Source organism: Neodiprion pinetum, chromosome 2 (genome assembly GCF_021155775.2).
Source record: "Neodiprion pinetum isolate iyNeoPine1 chromosome 2, iyNeoPine1.2, whole genome shotgun sequence".
NCBI lineage: Eukaryota > Metazoa > Arthropoda > Insecta > Hymenoptera > Diprionidae > Neodiprion > Neodiprion pinetum.
The window spans coordinates 14390833-14405858 of record NC_060233.1 but is presented as its reverse complement, the minus strand read 5'-3'; the positions used below and the strand labels follow the sequence as shown (position 1 = coordinate 14405858).

The 15026-nt window shown below is 37.6% G+C and overlaps 1 protein-coding gene across 2 annotated transcripts; it reads left to right on the top strand.

The window, feature by feature from the left end:
* Window positions 1-1661: 1661 nt before the first annotated feature.
* LOC124211588 (somatomedin-B and thrombospondin type-1 domain-containing protein-like) lies at window positions 1662-14293 on the top strand. 2 transcript variants are annotated; one of them, XM_046610815.1, is made up of 6 exons: window positions 1662-1697; window positions 2186-2787; window positions 7458-7655; window positions 7730-7802; window positions 9328-9404; window positions 13590-14293. In XM_046610815.1, the coding sequence occupies exons 2-6, from the start codon at window positions 2535-2537 to the stop codon at window positions 13796-13798; spliced, it is 810 nt and encodes a 269-aa protein (XP_046466771.1). In that variant the 5' UTR covers window positions 1662-1697; window positions 2186-2534; the 3' UTR covers window positions 13799-14293. The 2 variants fall into 2 exon arrangements, with proteins under 2 accessions (XP_046466771.1, XP_046466772.1); XM_046610816.2 differs by lacking the exon at window positions 13590-14293 and adding an exon at window positions 9534-10516 and having other exon boundaries at window positions 1668-2787.
* The last annotated feature ends 733 nt before the right edge of the window (window positions 14294-15026 follow it).

Here is a 15026-nt window from a genome sequence, read left to right as displayed (position 1 = left end):
GCAGGCGGATGTCAGTAGGATATCTTCTGAATCCATCAATGTAGATGGATATCCCATGTGTTAACCTGTCATCACTAGCGTATAGAGACATTCTCTCACACCCATTTTTAAATTTTCATTTTTTCAAAATTTCAAATGGAGTGACCACTTAAAAGTTTTTTTACCTACACGAAATTTCATGCTTTTTTGGATACTGAAAATAAAAATTTTTAACACTTACAATATCAAGGAAAAAAAGAGTTTATTTGCAACCGTGAGAGTTTTTCTCATCACGTAACTAAAGATGGTAATCAAAACCGTAAGTCGTAATTACAGCCGCTAGTTCTAAAATATATATAAATATATATGTATTACCGTAATCTGAACAACTAGTATTTGTTAATGGAAAAATATGATAAATAATTGTTATTGTTATAACTGTCATTAGTTATTTCGTGTATTCGATAAGTAAATTTCCTTGTTATTCTTTTATATCAATCACCACATATTAATTTATACTTCAATTTTGAATACACGTAACCTGAAAAACACTTGGTTTACTGAATTTTTTATTATTATACATAAATAATCAAATCGTTTAAATATATTGCTACAGAATAAAATTTTAGATGGTTAAATTATAGAATTTCAAAAATATTTTACTAATTATTTTTTTAACTTAACCTAATATTATATTATTATTATGTATGAAATTTTGCGCTCACCGCTTGCGTAGAACCGTGAAATTTGTTATCATCACGCGAGTAATGTTTGTGGTACGGACAACCTGTGTTCTGAAGGGTTAAATTTCCTATGAGACACTTTCGCGAAATAACTAAGTTTACTGCTCAACTACACTGGTACTGGATATTTTTTTTCTGGTCCTGTATAGATTCCGAACAGATTTTTATATACCGAATTCGTTTTCGTTCTAGGTGTCATATCTTATTCGTGATTGTAAAAATACAGCATGGGTTAATGCATAGTGGCGAATGTGCGTGAATTAACATACAAGAAAAGCAAATTGAGTGTCTAGTGAATATTCCAAAATAATATCATAATATATTAATCTCACCGATTATAATTCAGATTGGTTCGATTGTAATTTTTTTTCATCGTAGTCAAATGCTATTTTCATCCACTCAATAAAATTAATGTATTCTTTTCTTGACCATAGTTTACCGCAAGTTAGAAAATAATGAATTTCATCAGAACATTTAATTGAAATGTCATTGATATTCTGTACAAGCAAATATAATTTGTTATTCCGTTGTTACGGTGAAATTTTTTTTTTATGTACAATGAAGTTTAGTAGGTGTTGTTCTCTAACACGGCCAAAGTCCAATTCTTCTGAGCCAGACGTTTACAACAATCTACGAAGACTTGACTTTCTACTAAGGCCAAGCATATACTTAGATTGTTGCTATTAATTTTATTGAAGAGTCATTATCTCTGCAAGAAATTTAACGCGGAGAACGCATCAGACTGCATTTACGCCGCTCATGCAGCAGTAGTAGGACGGCACCGCTTCTGGATTGAAGTACTTGCGAGTACCGTGCGAGCTGCGGCAATATTGCAACTTAATTAATTGTTGGTTCGTCAAACGCGAATTCGAGGCATGCGCCGAAGTTCCGTCGCGTTGTCGAGGGCGCGAATCCTCCGCTCTGACTTTAGTAGGGTCGCGTATTTCAGCCCCGTCAGGTTAGCGGACATTGATGGTACAATTTAAGTAGCATACTTTTTTAGTATAATAATCCTTACGCGCACCTACGGAAAAATTAGGGAAATTCGCGTTTCGGATAATCGTGGTGAGAGTGTTCCGTAATTTCAATGATTATTAAAAACTGTTGATTTCAAGAACAGATTACCGTTTTACCACTTACAAGTGCGTCAAAAAGTATACAATATAATTAATCTCATTACCGGAGTCAACTCCGTTGAGGCGTTCATTGTTGGCTGCCAGATTCCAATAACTAAATTGATTTTCATCACGGTTAATTAAATTCGAATCGTTCCATACAAATATTGATACCTATGACATTTCGAAATCCTATATTAAACAGAATACGTACAGCCAATACTGCAAGCAATTTCAGAATCATTAATTAATGGATCGAAAATGCTTTTATATCACGTAAAATGTGGTTGTACTATCATTGTTTTATGTGCATCGAACAGTCGTTACGTGGTTTTCTCAAACTTGCAGTAACCAGTGCTTAACCCGAGTATAAAACATCAAGATTCTCGTTCATCATTTTTGACTATCATATGCCTGTCATCCCATAATTTTCACATATATACATCAGCAAAACAGCCATGAGTTGAGTGCTTGCTGAGATACTTGATAATGAACCGTACAGTCAGTTACTCGACAAGCTTTGAAGACCCCAATCAATAAAGTCGATATGATAGCAGCTATACATCAACAACTTATTTTTAATCATACTGGTCTGAAAAGAACAATTTTTCACACGCATTGTGAAATAAGCAACATATGAGAACGAGCTGGAGCAGTTCCGACAGATCCAAATGAGATTTGAATCTAGAGGAGAATAATGAGGAGTGCAATCTTGAACGCGATCCTGGTGCCGATGGTGCTGACGACATTTTGGCTGATCCAATTAGTCCAGGCTGGTTATAGTTGCAAGGAAGCGAAACTCTGTTGCTCCGGCAGAGACTCGGCGTGTGTTGTCCAGAAGACATCTCCCTATGCGATTATTGAAGGTCCTCAGGATAAGCCTTGCTACTGCGATCACGCATGCATAAAGTTGGGAGACTGTTGCAACGATTTTAAAGAAACATGTGGAGGTGAGTCCTGCACGTGTCTCTAAACTCGCATATCCGGCTTTTAGAGGGTTGGAACATAAACAGATTTAGTCAGGAGTTTTTAATGCGATTGGAAGATAGATTCGATCTGCACCAAGTTTGGTATATTCTAGGTTTCATGATTTTTACAGTTTTACCCATGGTTTATTTCTATTCGTTGAGTGTAGATTTGAGCAATCGAAATTATTTAGAAGAGACTCGATGAGGAATGATTCAGAGTGATTCCATGATCAATTGATGGATTATTGTTTTAAACCACTACGTCTGTACGACTGTCACACTCTTTAAATAATATAATTAGCTTGTTACTTCGGAGAAATGCTGTAGTGCTAAATTGTTGACGGACTGCCGCTTCGGTCGGTAAATGATACGTAAAGAAGAAACCTGTGTACTGCTCGTCACTTCTTTGATCACAAAGAAGTCTAACAATGAGAGAGACACAAGAATAAAAATAAAAGCCAGTGAAAAATAAGTATTTAAAAAACTTAATTCACAAAACTATTCTGTCACGTGCAAGGCTGGGTGAAGACAATCGATACTGTTTAACAATTTTATTACGAAATAGTCACACATAGTATTTTTATCAAACTGTTATATTTATAAGCTGCAAAGAACTGTTTGAAAATACAAAAATAAAAAGTACAGAAATTATAAACAATAGTTTCAATATTGATGCTTCATTTCAAATTTTTTTAAAATCATTAATAATGTAGCAGATCCGTTGTATTTCACTAGACGATGTTTCATTCTATTCGGACGACTTTTTTCAATAAAGTCACTGGAACGGGACTTTATTTAGTAGTCACTTCAATATTTCCATTTGTTGATCATATTCAATATCAGTGCACTGTTTAAATTTTAAATTAAATATTTAACGGTTCCAAAATGTTTTTAAAAGAAGTGTTCCAGTGTATTTTGAGAAAACAGTTTACTGAATATAACAACGAGCCACTGTAGAATGAAATCGAACGAGTCTGCTAGATTGTTTACTATTTTGGAGTGATCAACCTCTACAAAATAGTAGCAGCCTGCTGTTATGCTTAGTTATTTCAGACTATTAGTAGCTAGATATGAACTACGATATATTTGAGGTCGCGTGACGAGATTGAAGCAAAGTTTTAAGTTTTTCTAGCCATATAAAAGATATCGACGTTTAGTATATAGAGTTGGCAGCCTCGATTTTCGCAATTCAAGATTCCCATTCCGTTTTTTTATTTTATTGATTAGTCAACTGTTGGATCAATTCGCGCCCGCGGAAACGATAGCCCAGCACCGCTGCGACGAATAATACAAATTCATCGTTATAGAAACAGTTGGAATTGTTTCTAAATTTGTTTGGTAGGTGAAATACTGGTATTACAAGCAATTCTAAAATGCACAAATTAGGGTGTTTGGTTTGGAAACAGATTTTAATTTTTTTTTTTACTCTCGATTGAGAAACTTGTACGTGCATAGCAAAAAAAAAGAATCTTTATGGAGGGTTATCTCTTAAATTCAAATTTCAAAGATCGTTCTTGGAATGCAGAGAAAGATGTAAATTTTTTTAATTATTACCAGCACTCGCACTTCATGATGCAAACTTGCTCCTGAAAGCACTTTTCAGAGAGGTAAATTCCCCGTAAAAAAAAAAGTCCGTTGAGCAAAATCCGTGGCTCAAGCGGTTCAAAAGTTATAAGCCCCAGCTCGAAAGTCAATTTCATGTAAAAATACACCGTTAAACGGTTTTGGTGGTTCAACTATTGACTTTAGACGTAATATTCGAATGACAGTTTTACAGAAAATCCATTTCCCCTACAAAATAATGTCAAGATGAAGCCCGTGTCGTTTACGTGAGGCTGAATAGTAGCAATTAAAACAAAAACTACATCTCCCTCACGTTATTTGAATGGGATAACTTCGAACTCTTAGAGCAACCTTTTTAAATTGGATTCAAAAGATATCCTTCGGCACGGATTCTTTTTCTCCCATGTACAAGTTCTGAAGAAACACTATTAGCCAATACATGTACTCTTGAAATAGAAGACTTAAAGGAAGTTAGAGCTGACAAAATGACCCAACACCCGCCTGCTGCTCAATTTTGCGTAATCGCAGAATTTTCGGAGAAATTCCTCCGATCATGGGGATTCCCTGGGGGATTGGAATTTGCCGTAGAACGGGGCCACGGCAACTTTCACAAGGCTGGTTGCCATGGCAAATGCCCTAAAAATCTCCTCCAACGTAGCGGTGACACGGCTGATATATTTTTACAATATATTTGTGTTGAACGAGACCGTGTTGAAAAAATAGGGTTGGAAATTGAGGCATCACTTCAAGTTTTTGTAATGAAAAAACATAAACCATCTGGCAGGTAGCATAAAATTGACCAATTACCAACCCTGGAAGTCATGTGTTCCACATTGTACACTTCATATTGTATCACTCACTACAATATGGCGTACGACATGCTACATCCAGGAAAAAGTAATAAATATAAAGTCTGCTTCAACCGGTTACACATGTGTGTGCAAACAATGAGGCTGAAACAAGATAAATGGCTCGTAAGGGAGAACTTCGGTCTCTCGATACGAAAAAAGTGCCAAATTATATGGTAACTTCAGGCAGCATGAATCTCGAAAATCACTCACTTTCGATATCCTTATCAGTATTATCCGTGAATGTTCATAAATTTTTTGCCAATTATCATCCCCGTTTTTTGATGGCAGCGAACAAGTCGACGACTGAGCAGAATAAAACCGTACGATCTCAGAATTTGCATCAACAACATCGTGTCACAATTGTTAATATTCCATTTGAACATTCATCTGAGGCTGTATCACAGCTGACTATGATTAATGATTTTTGCAAAAATATTACTGGAGATCAAGTTTAAAAATATGGCTAATTGTAAGATTCGGTCCGAAGTCGAAAAACATGATGTGTTTGAAGCAGTATACGTGGGTTGAATTGAGCATAATGATTTTTCAATCATCATTACTCATTGATTCGCGAAAGTAATTAGATGTGTTAGGTACGTACGAATCGTGGTATAAGTTTTACCCCAAAATTAAGATATGATATGAAATATGAAATAGCGGATATTTCCAAGTAAACACCGCAGTATGTTCGGTTGCCTACCACTGAGGAGAACAAATATTTGTAGTACAGACCTACCCAGTTATCGGTAGGTAGCGCGTTTAAAGTGCTCGCGAGTGAGCTGGAACTGCCCGTATTTTCAAGTTGTGTAAAGTTGGCCAAGCAGTTGTTTCGTGGTTTATAGCCCATGCTAAAGCGTTCAGTAATCGGGTTCCGGAGTTAAGTTAAAATGATTATATGACTTGACTGAATTGATTATAACTCCGTAGGGGTCAGTTTTACCTACATTTGTTACCATCAGTGCTAGGCAACCCAACGTATTGCAGCGTTGACTTGGAAACACTCGGTATTAAATCCCAATCGTATTTTATCTGCCGGTAGTTAAATGTTTCAAATCTCACTTACCCTATCGTTACGAAGCCTCAGACAATTCTAGAAACAAAATCTGAACTAGAAACACGCTGTTGATGAACTAAATTCCGAGACAAGATGTTGCTCTGCTCACGACCAGCCGTCGACGCGGTATCTTCTACCCGCACGCAATCCATATTTATGTGTATTCGAACCGTTCCAGTAGACCCTCTAATTAGCAGAGGCCTTGTTCCGCAATTTGGCTTTTGTTATACCTACCGGAAATGAATTCCACCCGGTATGATACGCCGCCGCCGAGCGAAGAATTCTCTCGCGTTGAGAATTAATCAAGCGGCAGTGCTCTGCAAATGAAAAGCCCATTGACGTCAATTGCATGCGAAGCTTGTATACTCACCGTAGCAAATAATGAGATGATATAACTCAATTTATTGTTCTTTGCCTTTTGTATGAGCGTCGCGCTTTTGCTCGAATTACGTCCATCCGCGCAAGCTGTCATTTCTATCCGATATCCGCGATGGCTTCGATATATTTCCATGTCTGAAGACTATGAGTTGCTATTTGAATGTTATTCCCTTCACCCGCTTCTTTCATGTTGCCTATACGTTCAATTCAATTGTGGGCACGTTTTTACAATACGATTGAAGTTTATTGCACAGGGTTGAATTGGAGCTGATGGTTTGTACCGGAAATTCAAGGGATGAGTAGCTTATACGGTAGCTGGCGCAATTTGTTAACTCGTCGTGAACCAAGAGTCCGAAGCCGTCGGGGACAGACTGCTGAGTCTGGCTACGTGCCAGTGGAACTCTTTTATAATTACTACCTTCACTGCAGTTTCAACTTGATTCTTTTTCTTCAACGCTATCCATTTTTAATTCCACCTTTAACCGGTGCTCGGTAAGGGAAAAAACTACAACGACGCAACGTATATGTATAGGATTCGCACGACTGTTCGCCTGTTTAAAAGAAAAAAATATCGACTCTGACTGCTGGCTAACTTTTGGCTCATGTGATATTCAACAGAATTGCGACTTATACTTCTGATTTTATTTCGACGTTAATCTCATTACCATCTGTTTCAGCTCTACTTCAATTCGTTTTATTTCTTACGTGATAGGATTCGTGCTCCGTGAAGCAATTTCTCGTTCCTATAAAAGATATGCTTATACTATAATCGATCGAAAGATATCGAATGTTTCCTATGGTTTCAGTTGTCGATTGCACGGTATCAACATGGGGCTCATGGTCGACCTGCGATAGGAAGTGCGGCCCAGGTACGCAAACTAGATCTCGGACCATCCTGAATTCCGATAAACATGGAGGAAAGCACTGTCCGCAGCTTGAGGAGAGCAGGATTTGCCACAGCAGCGACGATTGTCAACGACGAAATTACAGCATTCCACAGAAAGGTGAGATATCGCGATCATTTTTTGTAAGTATTTTAATTCACGCAGTAATCATGTATCAACGTTGATGGTTACAGAAATCGCTTTGTTAGTACCAAAAAATTTGGACGGTTCGGAAGACAGTGACGACGAAAATACGATTTCGAACGGGTGAGTGTTACAGAGTTTTTATATTTCACCAGGTTATTAATTTTTCCCAAGTTTGTAACAATATAATATACATTAAGTAAGTACTAATTAACTCCAAATCAGAGGTAACACATTCTACAAAGAAATAACGGTGAAATTTAGCAAGCTGAATGGTCGACTGCGCGTGAGCAGAATAATATTTTTTTTTGCAATGCAGTAGAGCCAACTTACACGAAAGAGGACATGAGATGTCAAATTGTGCCGTTCTGATTACTCGTAAAATTCATTAGTCATCAATCAGTTAACGATAAAAGTTTGCCATTCCTCCCCGAATCACTACATCGATTATATTTTGAAATCTACTTGACGAAAAAAAAATTGCATCACCTAGCATAAGCCTCGCTTGACCGCTGAAGATTGAGGTGGTCAGCCTGCACGAAAGGGCGGCAAAGCTCGCGCATGCACAGTTAGACACTTGATCTGCTAAGTTTCACAATTTTCCCTTAGTGTAAATATAAGTTCATTACAGAACTTTCCTGATGACGAGGGTTAGCGGAAGGGAATAACATCCACGGTTGAACCATCGTGTGTAAATTTTTGCTACCGAACCAAATAGGATTTTGATTACCGCACTCCCCACGTATAACAAAGGTTACAAAAACGTTATATGTATGCATGTGGGTACGCGTTGTTCGACCCTTACATCTACCGGTCCCCTGATAATTAATTGGCCCGCAGTGGTAATTGAACAGTCGCTGTTGATATCCAGTCTCGTACATTCCGAAAATGCCTTCAATGCCGTCGTTGGTTGTACAAGTGAAGAGCCGTAACGAGTGTCCGACGGTAACATTGATTTTTGCAAGTCCTGCGGTCGATCAATATAAGTCGGCAGGTTAGCCGGGTAAATTCAATCAGTCCGAAGTGGTACCATCGGTTTGATGACTTCTGAAGAACTTACCGAGATGCATCTTGCTCCAAGAAATTTCTCCGAGCTTCCATTACCTGTGTTCCGACTGCTTCTTGATGCGGTAACCCTCTCCAGAGGTTTTCCTATGGTTTCACCCACGAGAAACGAAGCCTTGCAAAGGGCTGCGTGAGCCAGTTTCTCATTGAAACGGTATGAACTGTGCTGTTAGGATTTTTACATTTTTTCAGCACTGCACTGTACAAGGTGAGGATCGTATGAAATGCTGCGCATCAGGAAGCCTCCAGGCAGTATTGAAAAGGGCGTGTATGCATGTAGGGAACAATTGAATTTTGCCTCCAGCGTGCAATCATTTGTGCTTCCCGCGCTAGCTCGGCAGATCACGCAAAGCTCCAATTTCAGGATATCCATTGGGCTCAGCTCATGATGGAAACTGCGGAACTAGGCCCCTACATTTACGTTACATTTTATTTCAAGCAGCGACGAAGTTTTTTTTTTCGAGCTGCTTCCCAGTTGGGCAAACAAAAAAGAGCAAAACACTGTGATGCAAATTCTAGCGTGATATGCGTATTGATAATGTTCGCAGTTACTTACCAGTCAAAATGCTTTTACGTTTTTCAGGTACTGCGTCTCGTTCAAGGTTATCAAAGCCACGAAGGCTTGCCGTAAGGATCCAGCTCTGGCGACGCTGATCGAAGGTACGAATAGCTGCTGGTCTATGCAGTATAAAATACAAATTCTAATACTATCGTTCTATCGATTTGCCGGTTACTATCAATCCCAGAATATTTGAAAACGAACGTCGAGAGGCTTTGTTTGTTTCTCAGAATTAGCAGTCAACCACCTAAACGATCGCAGCAAAGGATGTCCGCGGTGAAAGTGGTCAGATCTGACTCGTTTCATTAGCGTTAGTAAAGCGACCGCAAGCGGTTCTCTCATTCCCACTGCCGGTTGGAGACAGTATTTCCTGTGTCGTAACAATGTGGATTAGCAAATGCTCGTTTGGCGTACAAGATAAACAGAAATATTTTTTGGCGGATACTCTGTGTATCGTGGAAAGACAAAAAAATGAAATGAAGTATCGTGTACAACTGACATTTTCATTACCACCAACAAAATGACCACTATGTTTGTTTAAGATAAACCACAATGATTGTCCGTAGCTGTACATGAAAAAATAATTCTTACAGAACTCCGATTCTGTAATCATCTACATATTATAACCAGAGCTAACTATTGTGAAACTTACAATAACATGTGGCTGCTATACCATTTTTTACTGAAAAATCGTTGCAGTATTGTCTACAATTTTGTGAAAAATCTTTGTGGCATTTTCAAGTGGTGCTGTGTTCTGTACAGCGATATTATCAAAAACTCCACTATTAAAAAAAAAAAATTAAAAACAGCTATTTACAACGGAAGAAACAGTAATCAGCTAGCGAAAAGTACAAATATGACATCATCGATTCAACGTGTTACTTAATGTATAAGAAACCCGAATGATGAGGGCTAATTGTAATTCCAATTAGTAATAATTACTATTCTTATTACATTTTGTCATAAACTACGAAGTGTCGGGAAGAAGTTGCAGTAACACCGATGGTTGACGTATCAAGCAAATTTAATGGTAGAACGTGCAATATTTCAGCTGTAATTTTCCAACGGGCTGATGTAATAGCGACATTAGAATAACCTTTGCTGTATTTACGGCATTTTGTAATGACTAATATAATAGAAGTTACTATAGCCGTGCCGTAATTTTGGAACTAGAAATTTATAGTACTTGCAGAAAATATATCACTATCACTGACGTCACTATAGCGTAACTGTAATAGTTATTGCACTTGCTCGTACAGCGAAAATTCTACAATACTGATGTTACAAGTTTGGCCAGATCTCTTTTCCGTGTACAACTGATATCCGATGACAGGGGAGACTAATTTGAAAAAGTTTCTACTGAGGAGCGCAGATTTCACCGATCTATCAAAGGGAAATAATGGAGGTCCCTACTTCGTCAGGCCCGCATGCCCTATTTAACCCTGGCATCCCGACCGAAATTGTCTAGTTAACAAAGAGCTGACTCCTAAACCCGGGGCCGAAACGGTACCTAGTCCAGTTACACTAAGGTTCAACGACCCATATCGTTGGTGAATATTTAGCGATACTGTTGTGCAACAACTTTAACTACGGGCTCCGCGAACTTCAGCCGCCCGCTCCACTATCGTCATCCAAAACTATGGTTAATTTACATTATTTTATTTACCTATTTAACTTGCATAAAAAAAATCGACCTTTTTTTTCAAAATTCAAGGCCTACATATTGTTCCAAATGTCGAAAAAAATATGCTGTCCAAGATTCAGCATATTAATATTCAGGGGTGCCTCATCGTGATTTTCTATTTCCCACTTAAATAACATGGGAAATTCTTTCTTGTTAACTTTGGAATTTTATAACTCGTCAACGAATTAGCGTATATCGATAAAACGGGAACATATATTGGTAGGGAATTGAACGCCCCGCACAAAAGGTTTATTATCATTTTATGATAAATCTACTCTTTCAAAAGTTATTTAAAGTCAAAAGTCAACGAAGGACTTGATTTTTATTGACTTGTTTTTTTTTTAAATTTACGTCTTGAATTAAAAACAAAATAGTCATTTTTTTCATACATTCTAATGTCATATATACACTATACATATAACCACACTAATTCTACGTCAATGTCTCAGATTGGCTTGATAATTTTTTGTATGAAAGTATATGAAAAAAAAATGCAATCGCAATTTTTTTCAGAATTTTTTGACCTAGCGTATCTAAAGAGTAATAGACTTGGAAAAAAAACCACTTTCTACAAACTGAAAAAAATTCAGAATAATCTTATAAATCTTACAAAATTTTCGATGCCTATTAGAAGATCGAGATTTCATAACTGCAAAAGGTAAATGAGAAAAAGAAAGAAAAAAATATTATTATTATTATTATTGGATTACATTTTTGACATCAGAATGAACATAAAAGCTCGTTATAATATCTCTCAGAATATATATTTTTCGGCCCATATTATAATGACCTTTTATGTTCATTCTTGTGTAAAAAAAGCAATCCAATAATAATTTTTTCTTTGCTTTTCTTATTTATCTCTTGAAATTGTGAAATCTCCATCTTTTAGTAGGTGTCAAACATTTTGATTTATTTTATACGATTTTTCTGAATTTTTTCAGATTTTGTAAAATGAGTTTTTTTCAAGTTTTTAAATCATACTTCAGATCGTGATATTATCACTGTTCTAGCAGTCACTAGGTTATGTTTATGCTTGTTATCTGTTGATAGTGGTTACAATACAGGATGTGTTTCAAGGGAATATTTTGTCAATTCGTCTCAAGATAATGAGTAAAATCAATCTCTAGAAGCTTACGGTATTAATTTATAATTGCTTTCCTAAAATTACTCACTCGCAAGTATAATTACTTTCAAAAGCAAGCAGATTATCCCTCTCATCAGGAATGTCTGCAATTTGTCCAACACGAGATACTTGCTTTCTATAGAATTGAAATTATTCGGAAGATTTTTGATCCCCGTTTTCTTCGTAAATTACGGTCCATCCATTTGTAATTGCATACTTTTCAAGATCATTAATGGAGGGTCTTCTACATAAATTTGCATTCTATGGTAAATTATATTCATGTATATATATACATCATAAACTGGGTCTGTATTGTAGATGATCAATACCCCGAACTGCCGAGGCTTTTCCTGCGACAATTAACGTTGAAAAAATTTGATTAACGAACGGTATTTTTGTTGGAATTCTGAATCTGTGTAAGTTTGATAAACCCATCTGCTGGGGATAGCGAAACCGATGTTGGAATTGCCGAACACCTTACGGAAGTGAAAATCATTTAGCTGCCGGAAAATCAAGGATTCATTGATCGTAAAAATTGACGATCGATTTATATCCTGCAGTAAAGTGGCGCTGTTAAATTGCAGTATTGAGAAGATTTCATAGCAGATCTGTATAGTTATACCGTCACTCACTCTCGAATCAGGATGACGATACTGTAACGAAAATTCCTCAAATATTTTGCAACTTTAATTGGGCACGAGCTATTTTTTAATCCGAAAGATTCTTGAAATACCACAAGTTCGAAAGTTGTGCTAACTGGGAAATAAACGGCATTGCGAGGGGAATCCAGACTCGTTAGCTTTTGACATTTCCTCGTTACAACACCTATAGATTATGATATTCGCTGTGTTCGCCAAGGGAAGACACGCCTTCGTAATTCAGTACCAACTGGTTTTTACCACCGTCATATCGTATTACTCTTTTAAGGTACAGCAAAACGCATAAATGCCTTAACCTCCCGGCTAACTTGTTTGCGGTCCGAAACAGAATGCGTGTTCAATTCTATAACATTCATTTCTTACTTGTCGCAGCCGACGTGAATCCCATTCTCTCACGTCAGCTGCATCGCCAGTCATCGTCGCATAATTGGTATAGAATTGAACTCGCACTTTGTTTCGGACCGAAACAAGTTAGCCGAAAGGTTGACGCATTTATGCATATTACTGTGCAGTTTACTCTTTTATTATACAATTATGTGACAATGACTGGCGATGCAGCTGGCGTGAGAAAATGGGATGAATTGTGACATAATTCGTATAGAATCGAAATTACATTTTGTTTGCGACCAAAAACAAGTTAGCCAAAAAGTTAAAACAGTTATGCATTTTACTTTACCGGCGTCAACTTGGCGAGGTTTTCATGACTGAACGCACATTACCAAACAGAGTATGATAAATGTCGAAGGACAGCAAAAGGCAAGATTCAACAATTGCTGAAGCTGCACTTCTCCATGCATGACATAACCTCATTTGATTACAGGTGTCGAGGTCTGCGTGCGATGTCAAACCCGTGCCCTGCGCCGTGTTTTGAACTGGCGATGTCAGGGGGATGGAGAACAACTGGGAGGGAATAGATGGAGCGTCTTGTCATCGGCGCACTGTCACGGCAGGTGGATACGCACCTTAAAAACTGGCCCCGAATGCGAGGGTCTCGCATGTCGCTCTGAGGCGATCTTCCTTTTCGTATAAGTCGGTTAACCCATAGGGAAGAGCAACCCACCATACAGAGGAGCTCCTTCCATCAATGGCTCATCCCCTGTACATAGAGAAGTTATGCGGTTCGAAATAATTCAATTTCTAAGTTTCACGCATGGCAAGATGGAAATTTAATCAATTAGTTGCCAAGGATTGAGAGACGAGGATCTCTCGGGATATCTAACAAGTCGATGAACTGATTTTATTCACTCAGCTTGATATATTTCTCCTGCATGGGGATTTATTTTACCTGTATCTTTCTTAAATCGTGTAATTGGATCTTGCTGATACTCCGATCGGTTGTACATATATAGATAGATAAAATAATACACCAACTTAATCACCGTGTATAAGACTTGTATTTAGGGCATAAGTATAGGAGATAATTAACTTATAAGACGTGCAATACTAATTGAAATGTTCAAGTAAGGAAAGTTAATTTAAACCCTGTAACCACATATCAGCATTGGTTTCTAATAAAATATTTCTGACTGGTATGTGAATTGAAATTATTGTTTAACCCGAAAAGAATTTTGTAGGTGCAGGTAATTGCATCTAATTTTTTTCTTATTTCATACGACAAAGATTGGCAATCGATTTCCGCAGGTACTCGGAAGCTTTTCTTCCTACATTTACAGTGTTTTTACGTTAAATTGGAAATTACTGGGAACAGGATCAGATCCGGAATTGGCGTTGAATATCTCGTAATCTCGGATGGAAAGATGTAAAACAACGCAAAGCTCGTCGACGTCTGCCCGTCTCGCTAAGTGCCCTTTTCCTTGCAAATTCACAGACTGAGGTACATCGCTCGAGATACGGAGGAGAGATCGAGAGAGATAGAACGGAAAAAGAGGAGAAGGCGGAGAATTCAGGCAGAGTAATGGCAAGTGACGGAGAGAAAATGATATTAGTTGAAGCCTTCTTTACTCGGAGGATTTCATTTAAAAGCTGTTATACATGAGTTGATAAGATTGCAACGCGACAGGAAAAGGTTCCAAGACGTACATAATTACAATTTCTCTTCCTGTATTCCTCCTCGTTTTGCCACGCTGCGAGTTCAGCGAAACTATATATGCACCTGTGTGATAATGGTGAAACGTAACAGGTAATTCGGGCATGATAATTGATACGTAGATACAGTACCGATGTTAAACGAAAACAGAGTCAAATGTACTTCGATTAAGTTGCCTGAAGACTTACTCAAAACGGGTGAATCAGGCTT

Bases quoted from the DNA above. Each gene is read 5' to 3' on its own strand.
- LOC124211588 (XM_046610815.1), top strand. From the start codon at position 2,535: ATGAGGAGTGCAATCTTGAACGCGATCCTGGTGCCGATGGTGCTGACG. The intron at 7,656-7,729 runs GTGAGATATCGC...TGATGGTTACAG, and splicing joins TTACAGCATTCCACAGAAAG to AAATCGCTTTGTTAGTACCA. The intron at 9,405-13,589 runs GTACGAATAGCT...ATTTGATTACAG, and splicing joins TCTGGCGACGCTGATCGAAG to GTGTCGAGGTCTGCGTGCGA.